At 41.9% G+C, this 21,485-nt stretch overlaps 1 protein-coding gene across 8 annotated transcripts in view; it reads right to left on the reverse strand.

Moving 5' to 3' along the window:
• Positions 1–21,485, reverse strand: part of CDC42BPB (CDC42 binding protein kinase beta) — a 136,415-nt gene that overhangs the window by 8,659 nt on the left and 106,271 nt on the right. For 2 of the 8 annotated variants that reach the window (XR_005225619.2, XR_005225618.2), the window contains exons 22-31: positions 19,911–19,961; positions 18,596–18,685; positions 18,084–18,158; positions 17,485–17,590; positions 15,309–15,445; positions 14,557–14,696; positions 12,794–12,875; positions 4,315–4,531; positions 3,735–3,797; positions 374–786 (exon numbers count right to left, since the gene is read on the reverse strand). Coding sequence is in view for 6 of the 8 variants with exons in the window: in XM_037900999.2 (XP_037756927.1) it covers positions 190–786; positions 3,735–3,797; positions 4,315–4,531; positions 12,794–12,875; positions 14,557–14,696; positions 15,309–15,445; positions 17,485–17,590; positions 18,084–18,158; positions 18,596–18,685; positions 19,911–19,961 (1,558 nt within the window). In the remaining 2 variants the exon portion in view is untranslated. Of the gene's footprint in view, positions 1–189; positions 787–3,734; positions 3,798–4,314; positions 4,532–12,793; positions 12,876–14,556; positions 14,697–15,308; positions 15,446–17,484; positions 17,591–18,083; positions 18,159–18,595; positions 18,686–19,910; positions 19,962–21,485 lie in introns of all 8 variants that reach the window. The other 6 variants (XM_037900999.2, XM_037900998.2, XM_037901002.2 and 3 more) reach the window with 4 other exon arrangements.

Raw genomic sequence — 21,485 nt, forward strand, 5'->3', positions numbered from 1 at the left:
TTCCTACAGTATCCAGGAATTTTCCACAAAATGGTCCTTATGTGGAAGAATTACTATTCTGTTAACTCATCAAAACTTAAAGCTGTAAGAAATTGAAAGACAAACCAAAGCAAAATAGAATACATGCTGATTATTTTTAGACAAGTAAAGCAGCAACAGGGATATGGCAACAGAAAAACATATACATACTACAGGCAACAGGAGTTGCAGGCCACATTAGTTCCTGCATGCGTGACCTTCGACCTTGTGAATCGACGTACACTCCCATATGGCTGAAGCAAAGCAGGTATTCCTCATTACTGAGCTCCACAGCACAAAGGGCATCAAAAGACTGCTGTGAGAGGAACATAAGCGAGGGGTCATTAGGATTTACCAGGTTTATAGATTGTCCATCTCCCTGGATGTTCAACAGAGAGAACCCAGACTGGTAGCCAACACAAAGCTTGTCCTTGAACACTGCCATCCACTGTACATTTCCTGGAGCCTGAATTTCAGTGAATTTTTTATGGAAAGGTTTAGTTCTGTGAATTTCATAACAAAGAACCTGTCGTTTGACTGCCACAAACAAACAAGTCAAAGAGCTTTTCTTCAGTGTTCCAGTTATAATCAACTGACAGCCTTTAGTTTCTGGAAGTTTCATGTCGAAGCTGCTTTCTGATCCATCCAGCGAGGCCCACGGATACAGGTGAACATGATGGTTCCTGCCACAGATGAGGATAATAATTTTCTCTTTGGGAGCAAGCTCAATCTGGTACACCTTCTTACAGTCAGCAACTCGGACTATCACTGCAATGAGAACAAAAGCCACCATCAGTAAATGACAGCAGTATGTGTAAGCCTGGAAGTATTACACAGTAACGTACACATCAAAAATTTAGACTTATGCACACATCCACTAGAAAGGGACACCAGGCCCTGGCTCCAGGCTCTCCTTGCCAATTCTTAAACATACAACCAAAAAATAAACCACTCCAATAGCGCCCCCCACTTTTCAACCATGAAGTCGCATAGCTCCAGCAACCCTCAGCAGCAAAAAACATAGGTAAGATCTTTAAGATCTCCCTCCAGAGTTTTCACATTCCCTCACAGGTAGAGGAAAACAAACATGCCTTGTGAGAGACTGTATGAATGCCAGTTAATGACTCCAGCCCCAGAGAAAAAAAACATTTACACCATTAATAAATAAAGGAGAGAGATGGGAAGGGGGGGGGGGGGAGAAAGACAAACAATTTTTTCTTTAAATGCCAAAGACAGGAAAACTCAGAGTACTGTGATATTAGACAATAGTTCTTTGACTGAAGTGCAGAAATGGGATGGTAGAGAGAACTAAAGAATATAAGAGAGTGATAAATAAGCACCTGCATAATAGTGACTGGCTCTAGCAAAGCATTCAGTATTTCATGAGGTTTAAATAGACAAGACCAAGCAATTATGAAATATGGAACATTAATATATTAACATTTCATAGTAATGTACATGTTGTCTTATAAAACTTTAATCAACATCAGAGTTTTACTTTATTACTAGTGAAAACATTTAAGTAAATAATATTTAGAAATAATAAATACTGGTTAAAATAAAAAATAAAAATCCTCCTTTGGTGCTTGTACAGTGATTGGTAAAGTAGTCTGGCAAGGTATCCGGTTCTACAAATACCCCCCACAAAAAACCCCTAGAATTTTGGACTACATGAAATCAAAAGTCCTTGTAGATTTTGCTCCACTGGCACAGAAACACAATACATTTGCAGAAATGTTCTACGAGGTAAGTAGTAATTGCTCCGTTAACCATGTCTTGCCACAAACAAAATATAACTTTTGCTTGTTGTCCAAGCCTAGCAGTCAGATTTTAAGTTTAATGTACACGTAAGCGGTTTACAGGGATCTTGGTTAGAGCCATTAGATATAACCAGATTGCTAGAGGGATTTAAGAACTTCACTTACTGTATGATATTAACATTGGTGACCTACTTCTTGACACTGTAATTAAAGTACTATAAAAGCAGGTAATTAAAGATCTGTCCCTCAGGGAGTTTCAGGACACTACTCTGGCACACCCAGTGTTTACATTTTTCAAAACTATTGAAATGTGCTCCAATTATATCTTTTAAATCTGCATAACTGCATATAACGGTCTCCAAGACCACTTAATTCCTCCACAGCCTTTAGGCAACGGGCTTTGAACGGGTGGTTAGCTACTACGGTGAGATGAGATAGAAAAAGACCTACCATATAGTTCAGGCTGTAAGATCTTAATGGGCAAAAAAAGCCAGATGTAATATCACCTATCTTTCTGGTAGGAAAGTATCAGTCTTGTACCAGTTGTTTAAAATGCCAGAGAAAACAAAAGGGCCTAAAAAATTACTTAGGGTGTTGTGGAAGATGGAAAAATGCAAGTGGCAGTAAACTAACTTTTAGCATGTATCCCTCCCCAGAAGGATAATTTGTCTAACACATATAATTCAATTTATTAACTAATCTGTTCTGAGCATAGACATCACTTGCAATACTTTACAGCATAATGAGGTGAATATAACACTGCCATGATTCTATCTTGCCACTGAACTATTTGTGCTTTGCAGTTTTATGGAAAAGGGGGCAGATATTAGGATTACTTACCACTGAGAAGTCAACATGTTCATGTCCATTAGTAACCCTCTCAGTTCACTTGCCTTCCCTGCTGGACTAAGGTACACTTTCCCCGCATGTTTGGTTTGTCTCTGGAAAATCAGGTTGCAGGGAAAAACACCTCCGCTTCCTTAATATGAGCTGTGATGGCTGGTAATTAAGGGCTAAACCCCAACACTGCCTGAAGTAAGGCTATGCAGGATCTCACTGAAGGGCTAAGTAGCAGTCTTCTTTCCACTATGTTGTCTGGGGCCTAATGTGTACGTGTGCTGCTGACCCTGGTGACCAGTACTCAAGGAAAGGTCAGAAACAGCCGTGGCCAAATCCACGCACTGCTACCAGTGTCAGAGGAAAGTGGAGGACAGCCCTTAGAATGAGGAGAGAGAGGAGTGGCAGAGAGAGGCTCTGAGTAGGAAGCTGTAGGGGAACCTCAGTGCAGGGAAGGAGGGGCAGATAAGAACAATAGGCAAGGAGAGGTCCGCTACCTACAGATTCAACACTCTTTTTGACTGTCAGCTACCAGCATAGACTGGAATGGCAGCAGCAATCAAGTTTCTTTTATTGTGAGGCAGAAAAAAAATGGAAGAAAATGCAAAGGGCATGAATAATAGAAAGCCTCGCAAAGCTAACAACAGTATTCAACATGCTAGCAAAAATATAAACAGCACCATCCTAACATCCTATTATATTCCAGTCTAAGTTATGACTGTGCATGTTGGAACAAATCAGCCTCCAGGTTAACTTATTGAAGTTACCAGTTTTCTCTCTCAACTCATTCTAAATAAACCATGTATTTTTCTTCAATAAGTGCCTGGCTATTTATTGCACAAAAACTAGAGCTGTGCGCTTTGAATCCTGGAGCTTCAGTGAGGTTTGTGTCACCCAGTGAGTTGGCTCCTTAATTTTAGGCAGCCAGCTAAGTGTAATGGTAATGACCCAATTAGTGTTTATACCTCACATTCAAATGGCCATCTTTTGTCAGTTAACTGCGTGCTGGTATAAGCTATACATGAAGGGCTATTATGTAATCTATATTAAAACAGCACTAAAATTTATGGAGACCATTATTCATTATGCAATTACTGTATACACTGAGATCTAACTTACCATCACGGGTCACCTCTATCACATACAGTCCTTCTTCTGAACCAATTGCTATTCTATCTCGATCTAAATGAGAGAGAGAGAGAGAGAAAGGAAAAAACAGAGCTATGAATCCAATTATGTATAAAGTTAACTTTAAAACTAGGCTTGTTCTCTTTGAAACACATTAGAAAATGTTTAAAACCCAGTAGCTGAAATAGCCTTGCAGAAAATAATTTTAAAATAGTTTTGTGTGATGTAAGTTTGTACTTTATTTTAGATAAAGAACACAATGTGTTAACTATTTTGCTCAAGAAAATAAGCAAAACAATAAGTACAACCAAATGGTTTAGGGCTTTTCTTTAACCACACTTTTTTTCTAGTGAAATCAAAATTATATAAGTACTTCTTACTGCACATAGAGTTAGTATTTTGAAGGGAAAATTAAGATTAGCATCTTAAAAAATGTTTCACACCATCAAACTTCTATGGGAAGACGATTCAGCTGAGAAATTTATTTAAGGTATCAGCACATTCAAAATTGTAGTTCACCTTAAAGTTATAGCAGTGCACACAGTTAAATGTAAGGTTAAAGTGGACATACCTACAATAGCAGCAGCTAAACTTGTTTTAATAAGAGGCAGTGTACTGTCATAGGCTTCTTGTGTAATATGTACAACTTGGTTTTTAAGTTTGTTTTTGTGCAGGATAGATTGCAACCCTTCCAGGATTCCAACCCATTTTCTCTTTTCATTCTCATTTTCTGTCAAGATCAGTAGTGAACAGGTCTTTGAAGGGAAGCCTAAGAGAGAAGCTGTCACCTTAACAGCCAGAGAAAACAAAATTAACACCTATGCGACAAACACATGCTCTCTATATAGCAGGGGTAGCCAAACTGTGGCTCTTTTACAGTTAAAGTTTGGCTGACAGAGCCCCCCTCCCCATTCTCTGCCTACCAGACTGGGGGTGGGAGCTCAGGGCAGGGTGGTGGTGGTAGGGGCTTCTGCCAGAGATGACTGGCGCCTGCTGAGTGTGTGTGTGTGGTGGGGGGGGGGAAGAGAGGAAAGGGGGGCACAATTTAAAGGTCCCCCCTGCCCAACAGCCTCACCCCTCCTCTTACCCTCACCGGTCTCTACCAGCAGCTCCTAGGTGTTAGCTCTGAGGCAGCGGCAAACAGCTGCGAGTTGCAGGGAGGGGCTGCTGCTTTAGCTCTGTGGGGAGAAGCAGCCGCAGAAGCAGCGGCTCTCCATGCAGCTCTCAGCTGTTTGCCACTGTGTCTCCCCACAAGCAACTCGCGGGCTCCAGCAGCCGCCATGCAGTGCGGGGGCCAACCACACCATGTGACCGAGCAGAGCCAGCAAACCCTGGGAAAAATCAGGGGGACGGAGGGCGAAACGTGACCCCTCCTCATGCCTGCAAAGGCTGAAGCCCTGAGCCCTGGCAGGCGCACCCCAACTCTCGAACTTCTGAAGATTGTCATATGTGACTTGGAGGATCAGTAAGTTTGGCCACCCCTGATACTGTACAAAAACAGGACTTTACTTATAAGAGTTCTCAAAGTATCAGCTTCAGGATGTATTTTAAATGGTATATAACATAGTATGCATCTTAAATGTACATTGAGCACCATCGTACTTACTTTTTAAAAACAACGCAGTCTACAGTGATAATATTCAGGGCTTTCACACATTTAGTTAATGAATTTTGATCCACAGATATGAACAACAACAAAATTTACATTCTATTCCCCAAATGATCTATTTTAAGGCACGCTAGTAATGGAAACTTGTCTATCCTGTACTGGAATCACAGTAGCATACAATAATTCTTCCTGAAACACAAACCTTTAATTCTCAATTGATTTCTATAGAAAATGAAACCTTTTTGTATGTTGAGAAAGATGCATTTAAATTGCTACGAACTGTACTGAACTTCCACAGTTTTGTTGCTTACTAGTATATTTACAATATATTTAACTGGACAGAAGGAAGAAGTAACTCATTTCATAGAATCATAGAATATCAGGGTTGGAAGGGACAGGAGGTCATCTAGTCCAACCCCCTGCTCAAAGCAGGACCAATCCCCACTCTTTGCCCCAGATCCCTAAATGGCCCCCTCAAGGATTGAACTCACAACTCTGGGTTTAGCAGGCCAATGCTCAAACCACTGAGGTATCCCTCCCCCCATTTCTGGATGAAAAGTTACGGGAACCCACTCTTCAGCCCGGACATCTATACTGCAATTCTATAGCACCGCAGCTTGAGCCCTGTGAGCCCACGTCAGCTGACATGGGCCAGCTCTTTGTGTTTTATTGCAGTGTAGACATAACCTGAGGGGCGTGGCCAGGCCCTCTGTATTGCTGGCAGAAATGACCACACAGACTCAAATTTGTGTGGTTCCGAAATCATGCCCAAATTAGAACCTGAGTTAGAGACTTGTTTTCCTTTTGAGAATTTTCAGCCACTAGTTATCCAAAGTTTCCCCAAAAAACCCGCTATCCTGCAATTGCAAAGATGCTACTAATTGCTTTGCTTGTCAGGATCGTAAGTTGTCTTTCATCCACTACAATGGATGCCACAGACGTGGCAGAAAAAGAGGGTATTTACCAGTAACTTGAGGTTCTTAGACATATGCAGTCCCTATTTGTATTCCAAACATGGGTGTGCATGCACGCTACATGCCTGAGTCCGGAGTGTTTCTTAGCAGTGTTCATTGACCTGCACGTGTGCAGTGCATCCCCTTGTGCTCACAGCTGAGGGTATAGAAAGCAGTTTGGGTTGATGCCTCTCCAGTCTCCCTCTTACCATTGTGCAGTCCAGTCCACAGCAGAGGGGATGGAGGGCGGGTAGTGGAATACAAATAGGGACCACACATCTCAAATAACCTCCAGTTACTGGTAAGCAATCTCCTCTCCTTCTTCGAGTGATGGCCCCTATATGTATTCCACATGTGGGTGATTTGCGAGCAATGATCAGTGTGGAGGTGGGTGCAAGGATGTGACAGGAAGTGCAGTCTGCAGTACGGCTTGGCCCACATCTGCTCTGTAGCTACTGCTTGTGAGATGGTGTAGTGGGTTGTGAACATGTGGACAGAGCGCCAGGTTGCTCCATGACAGATGTTTTGGCATGAGATGTTCACAAGGCAGGCCAACATGGTTGCTTGTGCTTGAGTGCGCTGTGACTATCAGGTGGGGTACGCTGGATTGTGTGTTGCATTCACAGATGCACCCAGAGACCCATCTGGGATTCATTGGGAGGAGAGGGCTTGGCCCTTGGATCGTTTGGCGATGGTCACAAATAGCTTCAGTGATGCGTGAAATAAGCGAGTCCTGTGGAGGTAGAATGCCAGTGCATGGTGGACATCGAGGAAGTGCAGGACCCTGTCCATGTGGGAAGCATGTGGTCTGGGGCGGAAAAGAGGTAAGTGGATGCACTGATTTAGGTGGAACTCCGACCCTACCTTTGGGAGGAATTTAGCATGTAGTCATAAGGACGCTTTGTCCTTGTGGAATACAGTGTGAGTGTGTGTGTGTGGTGGGGGAGAGTCTGCCATCATGGCTGTCAGTCATGACCTTGGAAGGATCGGTCCACCAATTGAGGGAGGCCAGCGCTCTCTAGGGAACTATGACCCTGACCTGCATATAGTCCATGTTGGGTCTGCAGACAGAGAGGAGCCACATCTGGAGGCAACGCATGTGCAGATGTGTGTGCGGTGTTATGTAGGCGCAGGCTGCCATACGGCCAAGGAGAGACAGACAATGGCAGACCGCTTGCGATAATGGTTGTCAGTGTTGCAAATCGGCCTGCCAGAAGAAAGGCCCTTGCCATGCTGGAGTTGAGCCGTACTCCAATAAAGTGGACCATCTGTGTAGGTATCAATACTGATTTTTCCTCATTGATGCAAATACCTAGAGATGCCAGAAGAATGTAAAGGGTGAGGATGACGGGGGTGACTTCTTATTGCGATAACACCACAAGGAGCCAGACATCTAGGTAGGAATATATCTAGTAGCCAAGGCGGTGCATTTGGACAGCCACCAGGGCAAAGACCTTTGTGAACACTTGCAGACCCATTGCTATGCTGACAGGGAGGACCTGGAATTGATAGTGATGGTGCCCTATCAGAAAATGGAGAAACTTGCAGCGGGCCGGGAGAATGTCCACGTGGAAGCAGGCATCCTTCATGTTGAGAGCTGCGAACCAGGCTCCCTAGGGGAAGGATGGGATAATCAATGCCAGTGTCACCATACAGAATTTGAACTTTCTCATATAGGGGTTTAGCACCTTAAGATTGAGAATGTGGTGGCACCTTCGTCCACTCTTCAGGATGAGGAAGTATGGGGAGTAGAAGCCTCGTCCTGTGTAGTGAGGTGGGATATGCTCGATGGCTCCCTTGAGGAGGACAGCATTTGCTTCTTGTTGGAGAATGCGTTGATGGAAAGGATTCCAAGGGGGGAATAACTGGGGGGGGAGAGGGGATCAGATGCGGCAGGAATGAGAGAAATTCTATGCAGTATCCATGGTGGATGATCTCCAGTACCCAACTGTCTGTGGTGATCTTGCCCCAATTGTGGGCAAATAAGTCAAGATGGCTCCCAAAGACGGTATGGGGTGCCGCAAATGGCATGGGGGGAGGTTCGTGGGTCTCGACTGCCACATCAAAACTGAGGTCTTGGCTGCTGTTGGGAGAGGGTCAAGGAGGTGATGGTGGCAGAGGTAGGGAAGCATGGTCGTTGAGAGCAGCGCCACCTACGTGGGGTCTCCTGCTGGCGTTGGTAGTAGGCCGAGCAGGGAGTGTGCGGGCACATATGGAATGACTGCCTCTGCTGTCTGTGTTGTGGGGTTGGTGTATGTATCCTGAAGGTCTGCAACGTGGCCCTGGAGTCCTTTCACAAGTGAAGGGATCTGTCCGTCTTGCTGTGGAAAAAGCTTGTTCTTCTCAAAGATGAGGTCCTTGATCGTATTTTGGACCTTCCTGGGGAAGCCAGATGACTGGAGCCATGAGTCCTGGTGCAGGACGACCCCGGTTGGGAGAAAGTGAGAGGACGTGTCAGTCTCATCCACAGCCCCCCGGAGGCCCACCCTGGCGACCAGGTGCTCCTCGTCTACCTGCACCTGAATCTGCTGCTATTGGTCCAGTGGCAGCTTGCCCCTGAACTCTGCAGGTCTAGTGTAGTTATTACAATCATACTTGGCCTGACCATTCACGATCTGGAACTGTATTGCTGCCGAGGAATATACCTTCCTCCCCAGCGGGTCCATGCACTTTGCTGCCCTATCCAGAGGGGTCGACTTCTGCGGGTGCTGGCGTGCCCATTCTGCTACTGCTTGGACAAGAGAGCTGGGGGGCGGATGAGAAAAAAGACAATCTCCCCCCACAGAGGTATGAAATACTTCCTCTCTACCTGCAGGCAGCACAGGAAGCAGGGGCGTACCACACTGCTTACACTGGTTGGAGGATGGCCTCGTTAATAGGCAGAGCTACCTTGAAGGCCCCTGAGGTTGAAGAATGTCCAGGAACTGATGTTGCTGGTCCTGAACCTCCTCCAAGGGAATCCCCAGGTCTGCTGCTACCCTCTGGAGCAAGTCCTGGTATTGGTGGTGGTTGTCCGGTGGAGAGAGGGTGGGGGAATAAGTACCTCATCCTGCTAAGACGAAGTGGCTGTGGGGGCTGGTGGAATTGATAATACCGGTTCAATGTCTGCCTCTTCCTCAGACACTGATAGTGCTGGTGCGGGAATGGGAGAGGCGCGATAGGACGCCTGGGAGGGTGCATGGTGTTGACAGTATGGGTCTCAGGGTGCGAGTATGACCAAGGGGAAGGGTCCTGTGGATGCTGTGGGCCCCATGGGTAGCGGACGCTCACTGCTGGATAGTAAGCCGGGGAGCAAGGCGGTCAGGGATACAAGTCCGAACTGTGGCATGACATCAGGGAGAACCAGGGTTCTGGCTCCAGAAACTCCTCAAACTCTGAAGACTATTCTGGCAACCGGGCAACTGGAGGTATGGGAGGACTAAGGTGTGGCAATGGGACAGGCCTGTCTGGCAACAACAGAAAAGGCTTGTCTTCCGAAGCGGGGACATCCCAGGTGAGCAGGGGTCCACATAGGAATGGAGACAGTGGGTATGAAAGAAATCAGCTCCACTGCCAACAAGAGAGGCGACAAGCATCTGGGAGTTCTCGGTGTGCCTGTGGAGATGCGAGAGGGACCTGACGGCGTCTGTGGTGCCAGCTTGTCCAGGAGGTGTGGGGGTATCGGCAGGATGGGCAGCATGGGCTGATGAGCATTCCAAACACACAGGTACCAGGGTTACTGTCAGATCCTGTTTGTGCCAAGCTTTACCCTCCACAGGGGGAAGCTTGGGTGCTGGTCCGGTCGGATCCGTGTGCGACATCTTACCTGACCTGGCCCGGCTCAGGGAGGAAACGCTGCACTTGGAAGCAGTCCGCAGTAGGGATCTGTTCTTGTGCCTGTGAGAGTGTTTTTTACTCTCATGTCAGGACTTGTCCTTGGTCTCCAGTACTGACAGATCTGGAGCATGTGAGGTGCTCAGAGGGGAGCCTACCACTGGTGCTGGCTGCTGTACAGGGGGGTCCAACAGACTCAGATCCAAGTGTGCACCCGGTTGCATAGTTTCCTCCATTAAGAACGTACGGAGGTGGAGCTCCCAAGTTTCCTCGGTTCAGGATGGCAAAGACTTGCAAATGAAGCAGCGAGCTGCGATATGAGCCTCACTGAGGTAGTAAAGGCACCTCTGGTGCTCGTCGCTCATGAAAAATGAGTGCAGGCAGGAGACACAGTTTTTAAATCTCCAAATCCAGGGCATAGTCCCCAGAGGGTGGGGATGGTCCCCAAATGGGGAAAGAACTTCACTAACTCAACTATCTATAACTATATACAACTATTTACAACAAACGAACAACAAAAACTAAGTGCGAAGGAACAGCAGCTCCAGCTCAGGTCATGCAGCCGTCAGAGAGAACTGGAGAGGCACTGGCCTGCACTGCCCTTGGCTATGAGCACAAGAGGATGCACTATGCATGGGCAGGTCAATGGACATTGCTAAGGAACACTTTTGGACTCAGATGCATGGTGCATATACACATCCATCTGTGGAATACATATAGGGACCATCACTCAAAGAAGAGCAGATGGTGTCCAAGGAAGGATCCAAAGCACAGGATGTGGTGATAAGTATCTTTTTCAATGAAGACCTCGCTTCCTTATCCTGGTGTGGTGGTAATCCCGGAGCTTTAGGTGCCATACTAGAACACCACAAAGAGAGCAGGTAGCTGGCAGCAGCTTTGAAACCCTCTGGCAGAAGCCTCTGTTTTGTCTGAGGACTGTATTGATTTTGTTGTCCACTTCAGCTGTAGAGAAGTCAACCTCAGTGTTTATGACAATGCTGCCGTTGTCTCAGCTGCATCTCTTCTCAGGAATGGAACTCTACGAATTTTGCCTATTTGCACTTCCCAGGGTGCATGACTGATGTGTGGAACTTCTCTTAGCTGGCACCTCCATTTCTCCCTTGACTGCATCTTTTCCTGAGCACTATTAGGGACAAATCTAGCTCCTAAAAATGTTTTCTAACTGGCCTGGGAAAGGAGTCTTTTTGGATATTGCCCTTGAACCAGAGAGTATAACTAACTGATTGGGGAAATCAAATAATTCAGAAAATAGCCTTATTTTTAGGTCAAATTCCTCCTGGTCTTCCTTCCTGACTGAGGAATGAGGCATGTTCTTTTCTGCTCTTCTCCACTGTGACCAGAGAGCTTTACCATGTTCTTATTGGGAGACACTGTGATAGTAAGATTTTCCCCTTCTAGGCCAGACAGAGCCTTACGTTCAGGGGTGTGAGCACAGAGGTTACAGAGTCCAGACTCAGACAAGACCATTCTGTGTGCTTTGCAAGTCTGGCTCTCATGAAGCACTCTGCACAGCCTGACCGCCGTATTCAAAAGATCTCTCCTCATATCCCCCAAGAACCAGCTACTCAATGCACTGAGAAGAGGGGAGCAGGCAGAATATTAATTTTAAAAGTTGGAAGGAAGTGTAAGAAAAAAAGTAAGAAAGGTGAAAAAACAGTAAATACAGGTACAAATTCTCACTGAAGAAAATATCCCCTCTAAGAGGCTAAAAAAGCTGCAGGCGCACTTAAGCTGCCTCTCCGATACAGAACATTTACAGCTTTGCTTAGGGGATGGGAACAAGTGATTGGGATTGCTCGCTCTTTTACTCCTGTGCTCCATGGATATGGGACTCCATCATATGGGACTCCATCTACGGGGATCCATCCAAGGATCACAGAGATATACTTGGAGAAATTAATGTTTTCAGATACAAAACTCAAGATATTAAAAGCAATGAATATTTTTTGTCTTTAAAAAGACACAATGTTCATCTTGTTCCAAATTAAAGATGATCTATAAAAAAATAAGACAATCTGTTTAGTACAAAGTCCTTAGATGACCAAATAAACACATTAAAGGTGAACTAAGAACCAAGGAAAGTTATTTCTTCCCTTTATTGATCTTCTAGAATATATAAATATGATTGTTAAATGGTTTTAAAAAGTATTCCTTATGTGGTTTTTACATTAGGTAATCAGAAATAGTGATGAGGAAGGGATGCTTCAAGTGGAAGTCTGGCAAGCCACAGCTCAGGTTTCACCCTGCGATGTCACCATCCAAGTCCCTAAGATTGTAGCCAGAGTTCTCCACAGCAAAGAGGAAAACCAGGATCTGATCATTCCAGTGTAAAAAGAAAAACCAAAACCACTTATTTTTAAAATAAAGGAAACTATTTAAACATGACAATTTTATAGATCATAAAGAGAACAAAACATATTCTGCATTTCATGGTTCACCTTTAAGAAGAATGCCATAACCCTTTCTACCACCTTTAGAAACTCCTTTTAACTGGTTATTTGAGATACGTCTGCAAACTAATAAATATCATATTTTGCATTAAATGGTAATTGGTAACTGGAAACATCTATATGGATAACAATTAACGATGAAAATACAACATTAATATTTAACATGCATCTTTTCTAAGAAAGAGCAAATTAAAACAGTCATACCCTGAATATACAAGGGATGTCTTTACGGGTTGCATGTATTACATCTGATGCTAGGACAGAGCTCACACAAAAATCTTCATCTCTGGTAAGAAAATGAAAACTATAATCAGTAAGAGGCTAACATAATTTGTTAGAGAAACCTTCTCAACTGAGTGCCAGCTATCACTAATATTTGTATTGTGGTAGCACCTACAGGCCACAATCAGGATTGGTGCTCCAATGTGCTAGGAACTGTATGCACACAAGACCAGACAAGTCCTTGTCCCAAAGAGTTTGCAATTTTAGGCCCAAATCCTGCAATTTACAGCAGGGCCTGCTGCATCTGTGAGGCCCACTGAAGTTAATGGGCTCCAGACATGCTCAACAGTCTATTGGGATGTCAGTGATTGATTAGGACTATTACCCTAATGATTTGGAGAGAGTTAGTTGTTCTTTGAAGCCAAAGATGACATTGGAAATATAAACAATTCACACCTAAGAGCGTACAAGGTAAGAACATTTGCAGAGCTTAGATTCAAAGGATTAAGCAACATATCTCACTTGTTTGTTGGATTAAAATAAGGGAATACTTAGATTTTCAAAACAGCTAGTTTCCCACTTTTTGTGATTGTAGAAACAAACAGTGTAAATCACAACAAACTCTCATGTACTTTAGACGGTGTCCTTCTACAAAGGAATTGTCTATACTGGGATTTTTAATTGCATTGTAAATTTTCATGTAATCAGACACCATTACTTGCTCCTACCATAGTGAAACATAACCAGGAACAAACCTTGGTGTCCTGTCCACACAATAACTTACAATTGTATTGTTCAACTGGTGTTAAAACACAACTAAAAATTCCAGTGTAGACAAACCCAAAGAGGCAACCTTTCATCAATGGATAAAGCACAAGGCTGCTAGGAGTCATGTCTGGCTGAGCTGCCTCAGGCAATCTGCTAATGAGAATGCTGTTATTTGCAGTGCCTCCACATTTCTACTCTTGAACATTATGGATTGTCACATGCCCAGGAGATCATCAGTGTCAACTCTGAAACAGAATTACTGAGAGGAAAGAGCCAAGTATCTGTCACCCTATGGCACTAGGCCTTATTGGAGGGGACTGTTCATCAAGGGAGTTGTGTAAGCAGATTCTACACTAAAGAAAGGCATAAAGGTGTTTAACATTACAGGATGTTCCACTTTTACTGCATCATAACCAAGAGAAATTTTATTTTTGTTTACTGGGTACAAAATGGAGAGAAACAACCGGCCTGTTGTAGAAAAAAGTCTCCTGTGCTTAAAAAAAACAGTTAAATGTAAAAACATGATCCTTGTAAGCAATAAAGTCAGGGAGTGCTGGGGTAATCTACAGTCTAAATTGGCAAGCTCAAAGCTTCCTGGAGAACTGCTTTAATGTACTCAGTTTTTCCAAGGTTCCTGAAATTGCTAGCTATGTTTTACCTGCGATTTGCTTGTTTGGGATAGCTCTTTCCCTGTTCATAGCCTGCACATCCCCTGTGCCCTACTTTATCTTGATTAGTTTCCCCAAGACACACATCAAACTCCAAGAGGGAACACACTAACATTATGTGATTTCAAAGAAAATGACGTGTCGCGCCACTTCTTACTGCTTAAATTAACCTTAAGTCCACATACAGGAGGCATAAATCATTTCAGAACAGAGTTCTTATGTTACAAGAGCTTCTTGTGTACTGATTACAGAGGCACTTGATGTAGGGAAAAATAATGGAAGTTTTCTAACTACCATGGCAACACAAACCTGAGATCCAACACCTGACTTGCAACAACTCCAGGCTGGGTGGATTTTCCTTCAGGCACATCATATAGAAATAGTTTGCAGTCACAGACAACTGCATAGGCCCTCTGCCACCCCTTCTTAACTCCTGTAGGCTTTGGAACCTGCATGTAAATAATGGATTGTTCATTATATGTAAAAATGGTTATATAGACATAAAAGAGGAAATTTAGAAAGGCATGGAGACTCACATTTGAGCGAAGGGAACCAGAACACCAAATTTTTTATATTTAAAATTGGTGGAAAAGTGTCAGTGTACATGAAATTTCAAGAACAGAACAATTATTTATGAAGTTCCCCCATTCTCTGTCCAGGTTTAATAAATATGTTCAACTTTTCAAGTGGTAAACCCAGGACATGTATTTTCAGAGATTCCACAGACGCCAAATCGGTGACAGAGTTTACTTTTTAGCCTACATTTCTGTCATAGCAAGAATTCTTTTTCCCTCAAAGGTGGTTTCTCTTTTTTATGTTTGTGGCAATTTCAGCAGCCAACTTCTAGTCCTCCAAGTAAAACCACCTGTTTCTCAAGGATTAGCATTAAGGGCATTAGTGTGAATTGTACACAATCCCAGGGCTTTAGCACAATCTGAGGATAGAGTTAAACATAGTTAGGGTTTCCAGCTACAATACAAGACCAAACAGCATCTGCAATTTAAGTTTGCAGTTATACAGGAGAAAAATACCACTCATGTCCAAGGTCAAATGATTCTTACCTTAACATAACCTTTGTATGCCATTCCTATCCCTCTTTGCACATCTACTCCAAGAGGCCTTTTGGCTTGCTCAGGGGGTATAGGACAGACCTGAGGCGCACTGTCCTTGCAGGAAACATGACATGCGAATGAACACACTGAGAACAAATGAGAAAAACTATATTATGACGATGAATTCATCTTAATAGGTGGTGCATATTTTCTACTCTTGGAATCAGGAGACCAATGAGTTCAATTGAAATTGCCTGCAGAACATACATGTCAGCAGCACATTATTGTTTAATTATTTTGGCATAGATAAGCACTTGTTTTTTAAATACCATAAGAGGCCCCTAGCAAGCTCTTATTTCTTTTTTTCTGGCACCACATAGGGAAAGAGCCTTCTCACTACAATGCATGAGGTGGCTTATAAAATCTGCAGTTTTCTCAGGGAGATAAGGACTTTGGCATTCCCATTAATTTCAACACCACCAACCTCATTAATTCAGATAGAAATAAAGAGGGTTCAGCAGAGGGAAGGGGTAAAGATGACTTTTGGTAAGGAAGGTGGAAGATAGGAATGGGAGAACAGAGGATTAGATAAATCAATATAGGAAAGGATTAATTTAATGAGTAAATATGTAGGGGATGGGATACAGTTAAAAATAAAAAGGGAAACCATCTTGTCCAGAAAAACAGAAAAGGGTGATATGAAGAAAATGGGCTTAGATGTATAGTAAAATAGAGGCTAATAGACAATGGTTAAGATATCGTGCTATGAGAAAGGCATATGAAGAGTCAGTACTTAAAATAAGGAGTAAACACCTATAAAACTAAATTGTTCCCTCCTTTGTCTGTTGTCCATTTAGAGTGCAATACTTTAAGAGACAGAGACCTGTTATCTATAAAGCACCTAGCAAATTTTTGGGCACTGTAAATAATACTAAAAATACATGGTGCTTCACACACTAAGGATACCTGGGGCTTCCCATACATATAGGAAGACAAGGTCTATGCACTGAGGAACGTACTCAGTTTGTAATATTGTAAAGCCATCAGCACTCTGAAGGTGTTGGGAGCTGGAGAGAACAAGACGACTAGAGCAGCTCTTGTTAAAGCAATTTGTTTTATGCACACATTTTACTCTGCCATCTTCTCAATTCTTATATCCCTTTAGCTTATCTCTGGTTTCTTACGTCACTATCATGAGCTGGTGTCAGCCTGACAATGGGGAGATTAGTGGTTGAGTTCTTGCTGACAATAGGAGAACGAGATTGTCAGACCACTGGAGACAGACTGTTCCAGGATTGAGGGAAAGGAAGGGAAGAAACAAAGTGCAGAGCTGCAAGAAGGAGACGACAAAGTATGACTACGGGTGGGTGCAGTTGGAGTAACAGGTGCTGCCTACAGAGAGGAAGGGGAGTGAGATTAGATTAGAAATAGATTATCACTGATGTGTGAAAATGTGCGAAGATGAGACCGAGGAGCCTGAATGTGATACAGAAGGTGACAGTGGAGAGATGTTAAGTGGGGACTGAGCTGGGCATAGCGATCCAAGAGGACGCTTATTTCTACAGTGGTGTTTTGGACAGATCTGAGGAGAGATATGTGAAGTCAGAGGGGCCAAACAGGAGGAATGGCAGTAATCAAGGCAAAAGGTGATTAAGGCTCAGACAAGTATTTTCAGAGCGAAACTTCCCAATACTCATACTTCAGATGCAACCGTCAGGGTAGAAATTCCTATAAAAATTAAGTAACAGTGGAAAGGAAAGAAAGGATTTCAGAGATACTGAACAGAAAACTGACAGGATCTGATGACACCCTGGATCTAAAGGGTAAAACAGGAGGCAAATATGTTTCCAAACCTGTGGATTTTGGAGATGTGGACAGTGGAAATTTACAGCGTTAGATTAGTATGGCAATAGCATCGCTGCAATATGAGTTTCTCCATGTTCCAAAAAGAATGCTACTAAGGATTAATGGTTATACTAATATGGAGAAATATTGCAGGAAGATAAACCTCTGAGCTTAAGAAAAACTTGAGAATTGCATTCCTTAACTGTTACAAGTCTGCAGATGTAAAAAGGTAGGAGGAAAAGGCACAACAGTATTATTTTCCATTGAGTAACTTATTGCTTTAAAATAAATGATTTTTAGGTTAGATGACTGAAAATTCAGAATGGTTTAACTGACTCACCATCGCAGGCATAGCCTTGTCGAACTAATCCCACCATGAGAGATGTGCAGTGACTGCACTGAGTAGGGCTTGAAAAGGACTTGATATTGAGTTGGTGAGCTTTAGGCTGCAAGATAAGTTCAGGATAAAATAAAGCTACATGATAAGGGGGATCAATCAACTCCTATCTCCATACAATATGTTTATCTTTTCTTTATTTTATTAGCAGGAGGGAATTATAAAATACTGCTTTCTTGTAACTAACTGCCACTTGTCAGAAGTCCTGCAAGACAGAACTTTCTCTCAAAATCATGTTGCATATTCTTTGATTTCTAATTTAAGAAAGACACCCATGTTAGGAGCAGAACCAGACAGGTATTTCTAGTACAAAATAAAATACCCAAATCTACTAACTAATCCAAAATCATTTTTTCTGATCTCTGACAAAACTAAACACTTAAATAATAATTACTTAGGAATATGAATTAAAAAAACAGGCTTACAAATAAACAGCAAATAAAAAACCCAGACAGGACAAACCCAAACATATGGATAGCTAATTTATATAAAGCATCTCTTTTCTTTAGTTCTTACAAATAAGGTGAACAAGGTCCCCCTACCTTTGGTACAGCTAGAGAAATGGACTGAATGGTAGGGGAGGGAACAGCAGGCATCCTCTGAAGCCGTATTGGTTCCTGAATCAAAAAAACTACAGTTGAGCAAAATGAGGCTTCAATAATTTGTTTTACAATTGGGGTGTTATTAAAATTTTGTGAGGATCAGTAAGAGTTTAGATTTTAGAACGTATTGCCATTCCTGATTTACTGTGAATGAATTACATCTTAAAGCGCTCATAGGAAAGCCTGCATAATAACAAACAAGCAGCAATACAAAAATGGGTATGAAAATGGAGTACATCAACATACGTAGAGACTGGGGAAAGGCTCCACCTGCAACTGTTCTCAAAGCATGTGTGCTTATAACAATGACATGTCTGCAAATAAGCTAACACTCAAGGTTGGTTTAAGCCTCTTCATGGTGAGTAATGTCTGTGATATACATTTATACCAAACCAGAAGTGCTTAAAGACCGAAGTGAATTACTCTGACTAATAAAATACCAGCTGCCTTACTTCTTGCTGCTGTTCTGTAGTCATAACAGAAGTGGATGGTGAGACTTCTGGTTTGGGACCTTGTGTTTCCTGCTCGCTTATAGAACTTGTCTGCAAAAAATGTTAGCAAACAAATTAGATTAATACTATAGATCTGAAGTAGTGTTCTTGCATCAACATGAAATAAATCCTAGAATGGTTACAATTATTAACTCAGAGCAAAAATAATAGTTTGTGAAACACAACACTAAGAGCACTGCTAATGTCTATAAATGCTATGTAACGTCTGTTTCTTAAAAAAAAAAAAAAAATCAGATCCACTAAATGATAGCAAAAGTGTAGAAATGGAAGTATCATATTTTAAAAATTCCCAAATGGTAGGTGGCATAATAGCCATAAACATCAGCCTCCTTCTCCCTGAAATCCAAGAAGGACCCTTCATAACATGCTTGGACTTCACCAACCACATCTTTGAATGTTGCTCCTACATTCTTGTACACTGGTATGAGAGGAAGCCAGGCTTCCTGGACAACCAACCATGAAATATTTACTACAGTAGGATTTTTACAATGCAGAGCAGCCACCGATCCAAGCATAAGGTTTTTAAAGTGACTTCATCCAATTTATTTTTAGTATTTAAAAAAATATTTCAGGAATTTTATAGATAGAATTTTGTTACCATTTGGAATTCTAACAATAATTACAACACATTTCATTAATACTAGAAACTAATACCACACATCCTCTATTAATTAAATACATATTTACAATAACTACTACTAATTGCCAGCACAAGGGGTAGTGTGCTATAATTCTAGAGTTAAAACAGCTGGGTGGGGAATTAGGATATTATATTATTGTACTCTGTGGACATTGGGAAGATTATGATTAGCAAACATCAGATTAAACTTTCTAAAATATAATGGAATTAGTAGTAAAGGCCGTTGAGTAAGAGTCATACTCACTCCTCAGCTACTTTAGATTGGAAGACAACTCAACAGTTACACTAGATATGTGTCGACATTTTGTTATATGCTGACTGGCAGTGCTAGACTGAGGAATATCAAATAAACATGAAATTGTATCCTTGTGTAAAACAAAAGTATGTTACCATGATAAACAAGATTCATCTTTAGCCATGACTGTACTGTCAAAGTATCTTAAATTGTCAGCCTGTAAGGAGGTTTAAAAAAAAAAAAATCAACTATTTCTATTTAGTGGGTTAATTTGTAGTAAAAAGTTATTAAGGAAGAAAAAAAATCCACTAGTTTTAGGATGCCAATCTTACAAATACAGGTCATAAATTAAGGAGACAAATGTATCAGCAAAAACTTACTTCTTCCCAAAAGGCTAGCAGAGAAGACGTAGACGAGGAAGAAAGAGAATCCTTTGTTGTAACAGATATGAGGGATAAAAATGATCACTTATCACCCATAAGAAACTTCAGAGGGATTATTTGTAGGCTAATTAAATGAATGTTTATGCAGCAAACGGATATTTACACAAACCAAAATAACCAGGAAGATCGGGGGAGGTATGTTATAAGTGTACCTTCAAAAAGTTAATGGAAATTTTGTTAATCAAAATATTCAGACTTCTAACAGTAATTCATTAGAAAATGATACTCAACTTTCCTTAGCACTTATTTATTTATGGTGGGATATATGACGTGGCCTTTTGGTTTATTATGCATTTAATTTTTTAAGCCCTACACTTTGTAATATTTGATTTCAATTATAAAAACAGCGATTCAATCCTTATTCAAACAAAGTGCTTTAAAATCTCATTTGTTGACTAAGTAATGTCAATTTGCTTTAAATGAGAAACTGTTGAGGTCAGTAGACCTAAGAACTCACACCATTGCAGCAGCACATTTCATACGCTTTTCATCTATTCCTTTTCTAAAGGAATGTCTAGGGAGTGGAAGTGGAATAGTATACACAATGACCTGCTGTGTTAATAGTAAATAAACTAGCAGACAGATACTCTAATAGGAAATAGCACACATTTATGGTTTATGTATTGCACATCTCACAGCATGTCCCTGTCTTCTTGGGAATAGCAACAATGTGAGAAATATATAGAAAGCACAGTAATCACATGGTAACACCACCTAGGTACAAATATCTATCTAGGTAGACCAGGATTTAATCCCAACCAGTATAACTGCAGCCCTCTAGTTTATACTATCAGAGTTCTTATGATTTTCATTCTTAACTGTCTGTTTTAAATGTTATACAAAACATGTCCAGAAACCCATCAAGGATCAAGAGTTCATAAAGTAAGGAAATGTGATTCACTGCAGTAATTAACAGCTGTTTCCTCAGGGGATGTACAAACTTTACGCACCGAACCCACAATTTGTATGATTAACTTTCTAAAGAAAATCAGAGGGTGTGTCATGACAAAGCTGAGCTACAGTCCAACAAAAACCTTGAAAAAGTCTTATTTAGCCTACACCAACATGCTGGGTCTTCTGCATCTCTGAAGCTCTTCCCAGTTCCATCTATTCTAACCTCCACACTGAAGCCCAAGCTTGGAGACAACAATTTCACAGACTAGATGAGTCACCCTTTGGAGCTCATCAATGCATTTAAATCCGCCAGTTTGTCAGCAGATGCAACCATGTAACCAGCAGCTATACATGCTGCCCTTTAGTTTGTGAAGCGTGTTCAGAAAAAGTGAATGCATTATTTATCCAATAGAAGTTCTCAGATATTTTCCTATCCTGGTTCTTTTGCTTACCTTAAAGTGAGATTTTGCAACTATTTCAAAAAGTTATTGCTTTCTCTACTAGTGCCTAGCTACCTGACATCTATTATAGGGGCAATGTGCACTTGCTACATACTTTTAATTAGTCTTGCATATTTCATACTCATTTGTCAGAACCTAATTTACTGCATATTACCCA

Source organism: Chelonia mydas, chromosome 6 (assembly GCF_015237465.2).
Source record: "Chelonia mydas isolate rCheMyd1 chromosome 6, rCheMyd1.pri.v2, whole genome shotgun sequence".
Lineage (NCBI taxonomy): Eukaryota > Metazoa > Chordata > Testudines > Cheloniidae > Chelonia > Chelonia mydas.